Raw genomic sequence first — 9367 nt, forward strand, 5'->3', positions numbered from 1 at the left:
TTTGCTATTCACTGCAATCTCACGGACCGTCTGTCTTCACAACTACAATCCAAATCGCTGACAGCTCAGCCCCGCTGTAGGCTTGTTCAGTTGGGCCTGGCCCAACACCATAGCTTGGCCCAATACATCTCGGACGATCCTAATTCGACGTTGCACCATATTTAGGTCTCGTTTGGGAACAGGCTAATTTAGTAACTTTTTGGCTAATTGGCTAAAAAGGTAGGTAAAAAAAACTTGTATGTTTGGGATGACTTTTTGACTAATTACGAAAAGCTGTGCAAAAAGTAGAGAGAAGCCGCAATTGTTGACTTTTTGGTATGACTAATTGACTAATTGACTAATTTAATAACTTTTTGACTAATTAGTTAAAAAGGCCTCATCCAAACGAGGCCTTAGTGTGGATCCAATTCAGCCGCATAACGCGCACCGAATTCTCCTTTAACGGCCCAACACCACATTCTGTATCGGTGTAACTCGGTCCATTGTTCAGTACAAATCCCACTCTTAGAAATATTTGTTAATTAATTTATATAAAATAATTCATTATCGCTTAAGACCTAATGTTCTTCAAATCAGACGGCTAGAATTAACCTAAACCCCATTATAAATGCGTGGTAGACATCCCTGCTCTCTAACTACTCTGCTGGAGTGCTAGTAATCGCAGCTCTCTCTCTCTCTCTCTCTCTCTCTCTCTGTCTCAGCAGATCTAAACTACGATCCATGGCGACGATCCAGTCCGTCCATGCACGACAGATCTTCGACAGCCGCGGCAATCCTACGGTCGAGGTTTGATTTCGAACTCTTCTTCTTCTTCTTCTTCTTCTTCTTCTTCTTCTTTGTCTGAACTCTATCTCTGATACAGATCTTCCTACAGTTTGAGCTCACCGAGAGGAATCGGTGATAAGATGATCATAAAAATGAATCGTGCAGTGTATTTTTTTGGTTGTTTTGAGTTCGCATGATCAAATCTATGGTTTCTCATCGTTACAGTGATTTTCAGAGTTTACTCTTTGTTAGGCGATCTTGAGAGACAGTGATCGATTTACCTGAAAAAGTGTGTTTTGAGTTATTGATTGGATGTGGATTGTGTTGCATGTAGGTGGATATTTGTCTATCAAATGGTGTGAAAGCTAGAGCTGCTGTTCCAAGTGGTGCATCCACTGGTAAGACTTGTTCTGCAATTCAAATCTATTACGTATATAATATATATAGGGATCAAAAATGATCTGGACCCCCTTTCCAGCCCAACCAACAACACCACCCCCCCGACCCCTCTTGGATTGATTGGCCAGAATTTTTTTTTTTTTTTTTTTTTTTGGCCACCTCCAATCACCAACCCCCCGTGGGTGGAGGTGGGGTTGGTGATTGAGGGGTTCCAATCACATCTCTTTTAGGTATATCCTATCAGCAGTGATCTAGATCACTCAAACTTCAACCCCGAAAAAGTAAAAGTGACCAATCAACAAAGAAAGAGGTCAAAGGGGTTAGGGAAAGGGGTCCTAATCTTTATTCATATCCCTGTACAAAAATGATCCGGATCTTTTTTTTAAGGTTGAGCAAGGAATCCATAAAATTTGTAATCCGATCCAGGTCAGTCCAATCCAGTAGGTTTGGATTGATTTTTTGAATCTGTGGTTTGGTTTCGGATTGCAAAATTAAAAATCACGGATTGGTTCTGGATTGAACCCTATGGTTTCGGATTGGAACCGATTCGGACCGTATACAAACAGTCTATATTTTTATTATACACTCCCATGCATAGTATCTTATCTTATTTCATATAAAACTTAAATGCAAACCTAAACTTGTATAGTATCTTCTTTTATTACTTTTGTTTGTTAGTTTTTAGTGTTAATTTGTAATGATTTAAATACTTATGGTGGAACTAGTTTTCTTATGGTTGTTTAAGTTTTAGAACAGTTTGTCGCTATTATAAAAAGACATATTGCTATTGTGAAATTAATATGGTGCTATATTTATATTTTTATGTAATTAATGTGTTATATATATTTTTTCTTATTTAATTATGTAAATCCGTGGTCTTAAACCGATCCAATGCGTGTTTAAATGGATTGGTTCGGATTGGTTCCACGATTTAAACGGATTGGATTGGTTCTAATTTTTCAGGATTCGTAAATAACGGATTGGTCTTGGTTTTACTCCAATCTGGTCCAATCCGGACCATGCTCACCCCTACCTTTTTTCCCCAACGCCACAATTCCCTCTTGGATTGATTGGCCAGATTTTTTTTTATTTATTTATTTTTCTCCTCCTCCAGTCACCAACCCCCGTGTGGGGTGGGGGGGGGGGGGTGTTTCAGGGTTGGTGAATGGTGGTTGAGGGGTCTGAATCACATCTCTAAAAATAAATAAATAAATAAATAAATTTTTATATAAAAAAGTTATCCGAGACGGAAAAAAGTCAAAATAAAAAAAGCCAGTTCAGACATATTTTGTGTTATTTTATTTTATCAGTAACATTTGCAAATAAAATCATGATTGATCATAGAGATTCACAATTTGCTGAAGTATGAAATCGTATGAAAATTTGGGAAGTATAATAAGGAAAATAAATGTTGTAGTTATCTAATATATTGTGTATGTGGGAAAATCTGTTGTGATGTCAGCCTTTAAAAATTCGGAACCTGTTATTCACAACTAAATGCTGTTTAAAGTGTAGCCAACTCATATTTAATGACGGTTTTACAGACAAAAAACCTCATCTTTCATTCGAAGTAAATTAAAATTTAACCGTGACTTGGCTGTTTGATTCTATATATGCATCTGTCTCATTGGGTCACAATTTTTTGTGCTCTATTGATTCACTGGATGGGTTCTTTAGTTTACAGGTCATTTCCTGCCACCTTTGCATTAAATTATACTTAAAAATATGGAATACAAGAAAATAATTATTTCATCAACTTCTCAATAACAAATGGTCTGGTGTCTGCCGATGGGAGCATATGATTGCTAACAGTTGATTTATTTAACAAAGAAAAATGTTTGCTCAACGGTTGATTTCCCAATGATTTTTTAAAAATATATATATTTTAATGTCATTATTGTGCATGCTAGTTTCAAGCATGACTGTTTTTGTTTACATAGCAGACACATGCTTAATGCCATTCATGATTTTGGCTTCTTTCCAGGAACCTATGAAGCCCTTGAATTAAGAGATGGTGGGTCGGATTACCTTGGGAAAGGTGTATCAAAGGTTAGATTTTACTTTCAGTTCATGCTTGTATTTCACAATTTATACACCCACACCCAATGCTGATTTTGTTTCTCTCATCTGCATACATGTAGGCTGTTGAGAATGTCAACGCAATCATTGGCCCTGCTCTCATTGGCAAGGTTGGTTTCATGCACTTCATTGCTTCTTAAAGATTTTTCCTGTCTTGTCATCAATATTAATGAAGTTATGACTTGACCTTCAATATTTTTGTTTAGTTTTATTGGATAATAAATTATTTTCTATTTAAAAATCCTTACTTGTCCAAGACTCCAATCTGTGTTGATCTTAACAGAACTTAGAATTATTGGCAGAGTTCTTTGAGAAGTGAACTGCAGTTAATTTAGTGACAATTTCTGGAGTGAATGGGAGAGAGAGAGTGAATAATTTAGTGATAATAGTGAGAGAGAGAGAGAGAGAGAATTTGGAACCATTAACCAAAAAGGATAGGATAATCTCATATTGAGTGAAGTTTGGAATTGCTTTACACAGGACCCAACAGATCAGGTTGCCATTGATAACTTCATGGTTCAACAACTCGATGGAACTGTAAACGAGTGGGGTTGGTGCAAGCAAAAGGTATTTTACCAGATTTCTTTTGTACAGTTTGAACTTTGAATTACATATTGTAGAGCATATGCACCATTGAGCCAATTTTTATTTTTCAGCTTGGAGCAAATGCTATACTGGCCGTGTCTCTTGCAGTTTGCAAAGCTGGGGCTAGTGTCCTGAATATTCCCCTTTACAAGGTATATTTTAGCTATTCTTTTTCCTTGCATATTTCTTTATTTAGTTCTTGGTACTTCATCAATAGAATGGCATTTGCAGTGTCTTTTCTAACGTTAGAATATATAATATTTGTAAAGTACAGATATGCTCACATCTTAATGAAGGATATAATATGAGAATTTGCCTTCTTAATATCACTGAACCAACCATAAGTTACGGTGTTCAGTGTTTAATAATCTCTTTGGTAGTTGTCATGTCTTCACTTAGGCACCAGGTTATGTTGTTCAATGTTTCATGTGGTCCCTGGAAATTGCAGCAATAACTTTGAAGTTTTAGGTTGCAATACATGTTTAGTAAAATGCATAGATCTGATGTAATTACATCTTCTGATTTCAGCATATTGCCAACCTTGCTGGAAACAAGAAGTTGGTGTTGCCAGTTCCTGCTTTCAATGTCATCAATGGCGGATCACATGCAGGAAATAAACTTGCTATGCAGGCATGCCTCTTGATATAGTCTTCCTATTTTATTTCCCAAGATATTCCTTGAGCTCAAGTTTCTCATCAACTTGTGTTTGCAGGAGTTCATGATTCTACCAGTGGGAGCTTCCAATTTCAAAGAGGCAATGAAAATGGGTGTTGAAGTATATCACCATTTGAAGGTGAGTCTTTGGTTCTTATTCTTTCTGGCTTGCTACAGTGGATTGCATCTTTATCAATTCACCGTCAATTCATTATGAATGTATTGACGTATCATAAGAGCATTTTGAAAATCAGTCCAGCAGGCTTGATTCTAATATTTTACAGCAAGCATCCAAGACTTCGTGACCGCAGGTCAAGATAATATGGTTGTCCATCTAAAAAATTTTGATCTTCCTTTTGATGGGTGTCATCAAAGGAATATTAGAAATCGATCTTTTTGACCATTCTAAATATGGTTGAACTATTGGATGTCTGGTTCGTTACGTGCGGTTGGACTTTGTGGCCAGATTTGTTCCTTAAATTGCATTATGAGAGAATTTCTACTTTCCATGCTTGTAGTATTAATCTTCAATGGTGTTAGGAGTTCGAACAGAATTGAGTCACCCATTGTGTAGGCAGGCGCATCATGGGATCGTCAATTCTTATAAGATGCTCTATTTTTTGGTTTACTTTTTTAAAAACTACATGATTGTTCACTACATAACTTCTTTAGCATTAGACACTTGCACATCATTGGAGAGTTCATTTCTGTTCTTTGGCTGCCTACTTTTCAATTTTCGCTAACTACACTTTTCTAATTTTAGGCTGTAATTAAAAAGAAATACGGCCAGGATGCTATAAATGTTGGTGATGAAGGTGGCTTCGCTCCCAATATTCAGGTCAAACGTGGTTTAGTGATCACATGGCTTATTCATATATATATGTGATGACACAATGTGTGTGTGTGTATAAACCATTGCATGGCTTATTCAAACCATTTTGTTTTGTGCAAGTTCAGGAGAACAAGGAAGGCCTTGAATTGCTTAAAGCAGCTATTGCTAAAGCCGGCTATACAGGAAAGGTCAGTATTTTTCATGTCTCATCTCAATTCTTTCTGTTTTTATGTTACATAACAAGATCATAGACCTAGTGCTTCCTCTGTTCTTTAGGTTGTTATTGGAATGGATGTTGCTGCATCTGAATTTTATGGATCAGACAAGACCTATGATCTGAACTTCAAGGAAGAGGTGAGTTTTATGTAATATTCCATGGCCAGCATGGCCAACTGCAATATTTGAAATTTGGAACAAGAGTCAACTAATCAATTTGTGAACCTGGGCTCTTTCTGTTTTTAGCTTCACCCTGGGAACACTCCCATAGAAGAACAAACTCAATGATTGGAGTGACTCATTTTTATAATTGAGGAAACCCATTGCAAGAATAACTCAGTAGGCAAACTCTTGCAATAGCTGCGCGCACCAATAAAAATATGGGTAAATTACAAATATACTCCCTGAGGTTTGCTTAAATTACAAATTGCCCCCTTTAGTTTGAAAAATTACAAATATCCCTTGTTAGAATATTTTATTTAACAGAATTAATTAAAAAAATAAAATTCATAATTGCTATCCTATACATGAATAAAATTATCTAAATATTAATTGAAACATATTTCTAATATCATTAAAAACTGTTAATTGACTTGATGATTTATTAATAAAATAGGCGATTTATTATGAAATTAGAAATCTCGGGGGGTGGAACGTAATTTCTAGAATCACAGGGGCGATTCGTATTTTAATCAAACCTCAGGGATGTATTTGTAATTTACCCTAAAAATATTAACTAATAGCTTTTACAAAAAGGAAATGAGTAACACCTGGAAATATTTAATTTTGAAACCGGACCAGGCTGTTCGACTGGTTGACCTGTCAATCATTTTGGGTCTCGGTCCGGATAAACCATTGAACCCATTCTTAATGGAAAACCGGCTTATTTTTTAGTTACTGTTGGGAACTGTGGTTCAACCAGTGTGTTTACACAAAACACATTGATCTTTTTAGCTGAGGGTGTGTTGCATGATTTAGTGCAAACTGTCACAGAAAGTGTATTTATTTATTTCAATACAAGCTTATTTATTTCATGCAGTAGAGCTTCCCGAAGGTGTATGTATTCATATTTTCTTGTTTCTGTTGTTTGGATGTGCAGAACAATAATGGTTCACAAAAGATCTCAGGAGAGCAGCTCAAAGATCTCTACAAGTTATTTGTAAGTGAATACCCTATTGTATCAATCGAAGATCCGTTTGACCAAGATGACTGGGAGCACTACGCCAAGATGACATGTGAAATTGGTGAAAAGATACAGATCGTGGGAGATGATCTCTTGGTTACCAATCCCAAGGTAAGAACGAGTTTGCAAAAAATGTTTTCTTGTTGCTTTTAGGCTAAGCTCTTCATTTCCACAAGAAAGTGTGCACATACATTGTGTCTAATGAACAAAATTACTGTTTCATAGTTTGTCATCCATTTTTTGTTCTTCTGACTCCACTGCATTTTCAATTCATGTTTGCAGAGGGTTGCAAAGGCAATCAAGGAGAAATCTTGCAACGCTCTTCTTTTGAAGGTCTCACTGAAATCTTTGTTTAGTTGAGTGCTTGGTACTTTGATGTCCTGGACCAATTAGAAATGTATCTCATTTTTTTACTCGTTCTGGGAACAGGTTAACCAAATTGGATCCGTAACTGAGAGCATTGAAGCTGTAAAAATGTCCAAACATGCTGGTTGGGGAATAATGGCCAGTCACCGCAGGTTTGAAAATCATCCATATGGAACTTCAAGAGTTTATTTTTCCATTCCATTTATTTTCATCATTTTTGAAAGCTCAAGTTCCCAACATAGTTCACCTTATTTGGTTGCAGTGGAGAGACTGAGGACACTTTCATTGCTGATCTCTCTGTGGGTTTGGCAACGGTAAATATAGTTTGTATCTTAGATTGATCACTGTATCAGTAGGAACTTTTTTGTTAACTTTGTCATACTGATGTTGATTATTCATGAATTTTGCTCTATCAGGGCCAAATAAAGACAGGAGCCCCATGCAGATCAGAACGGCTTGCAAAGTACAATCAGGTTAACAATTTTGCTCAATCTTGGATAAATTAATTATTTAGTTTGAATCGAAATTCAGAAATGTATTAAATCATGATATGTTAATTCATCTGATGATATGCCCTTTTACTGAGTACACAGCTCTTGCGAATTGAAGAGGAGCTTGGCTCTGAGGCAGTGTATGCAGGAGCAAGCTTCCGCATGCCAGTTGAGCCATATTGAGCATGGCTTGGACAATTTTCTGCGCGGGATTTTGGCTTTGGAGTTTCACTCGGCGTTGAATAAATCTACATGTAGGATGGGTCGTCAGCAGTCTAATCAGACCTCTGATGCCTGTTTTTAATAAATTACCACTCAAAAAGTTGTGTTGAGTACAAAAAAAATGAACTGGGAAACAATGAGGGTAAGAACATGGTTTCTTGTCTCCAGCTTTAATTAGTATATTTCTAATTAGAAAATGCATTGCTGAATGATGCATGGTTTATGTTGTGCAATCTTGAAGTCCATCTCTCCGTCCATTGCTTGCCTTATGTTTCCAGGATATGAGTTTTTTTTTAATGATATGACTACACTTGGCACAGGGGACAAATGAAAAAAATGGAATAATTATATTCAGACTCCCTTTAAGTAAGGGGTCATACCACATGTTTTAAACCCACATCAAATGGTAAAAGATAAGATAGTAGAAATAGATAATTGTTAAGCTAGTAGAAATACATAATGATGAGACCCTTACAGAAGGTTGGATTTTGTAATTTTACAGAACATGTGCACAGTTTTTGAAAAGAGAAAATATGTTTGGTGAATTGTTAGGGATGCATGAGCAAATAGGAAAGGAGAAGTATGATCAAGGGGATAATTTGTAATTGAAAATCAACAAGCTTATCTCATTCATTTCAGTTGTTGAGATTGAGATTGGCTTTTCAAGATTTTCTCCTTGGTCTAAAGTGAAACGTCAATAGTCTGGTTCTTTAATCGTAGTGGCGTCATATCAAAACTCCAACTATATAAATAGATATTGTCAAAAGTGTATAAGGTGATAAGATTGCACTTTCTAAATTATTAAGGTTTGATAAATCTTACGCGAGAGTTTTATGTTAAAATTTAAACTCCTCAATGTCCAATATGGTCAAATTCTAACTATTACCCAACAAATTATGGTGTTAGGCTCTGTTTGTTTGGAAAGAAATAGATAAAGAAATAGATAGTAGAAAGTAAAAATGATAGAAAGTGAAGTGAAAGAAAGGGAAAAATAAATAAATAAATAAATAATTATTTTCTTACATGTATTTGAATAGGGTAAATTATTGATAAATCTTATTTAGAAGTCTTTTAAATGAAGGAATTTTTTAATCCATTTAATCCTATGTATGTATAGTTTTATTCCATAAAGTCATTTTTCTTGATTTACACTATTTTCTTGGATACTTATGCCCTCATATTTAATTTTAATACCCTTATAAATATTTTTTGAACAGTTAGCAATTTTATGATGTGAACATTCATATTTTAAAATTCACATTGGTAGGAATGTAAAATTGGCCTATGAGCGGCCCGAAACCCGGTCGCGAGCCAGGGCGTGCCTGGCCCGTTGACAATGTGAATATTCACATTGACATGTTAACATTCACATTAATAGGAGTGTAAAATTGGCCCGCGTCCCGTGGCAGAGCGAAACCCGCCCGCGGCCCATAGACGGCCCGGGGCGGGCCCGGTCCGGCCTGTTGACAATGTGAATATTCACATTGACATGTTAACATTCAAATTGACAAGAGTATAAAGTTGGCCCGCGTCCTATGGCTGGCCAAAAGCCCGCCCGCCGCCCGGGGCGGGCCC

General features: G+C 36.3%; 1 protein-coding gene across 1 annotated transcript; it reads left to right on the forward strand.

Moving 5' to 3' along the window:
• The first annotated feature begins 405 nt into the window (after nt 1–405).
• On the forward strand, nt 406–8025 carry LOS2 (Enolase). Its single transcript, XM_082917452.1, has 17 exons — nt 406–786; nt 1100–1163; nt 3149–3213; nt 3306–3353; nt 3724–3810; nt 3900–3980; nt 4357–4458; nt 4541–4621; nt 5246–5320; nt 5440–5502; nt 5591–5668; nt 6630–6824; nt 6996–7046; nt 7143–7231; nt 7342–7393; nt 7496–7552; nt 7673–8025. Exons 1-17 carry the CDS (start codon nt 721–723, stop codon nt 7751–7753), a joined length of 1335 nt encoding a protein of 444 aa, XP_082773578.1. The 5' UTR covers nt 406–720; the 3' UTR covers nt 7754–8025.
• The last annotated feature ends 1342 nt before the right edge of the window (nt 8026–9367 follow it).

This window comes from Camellia sinensis, chromosome 3 (genome assembly GCF_055761805.1).
Source record: "Camellia sinensis isolate YWXY chromosome 3, ASM5576180v1, whole genome shotgun sequence".
Lineage (NCBI taxonomy): Eukaryota > Viridiplantae > Streptophyta > Magnoliopsida > Ericales > Theaceae > Camellia > Camellia sinensis.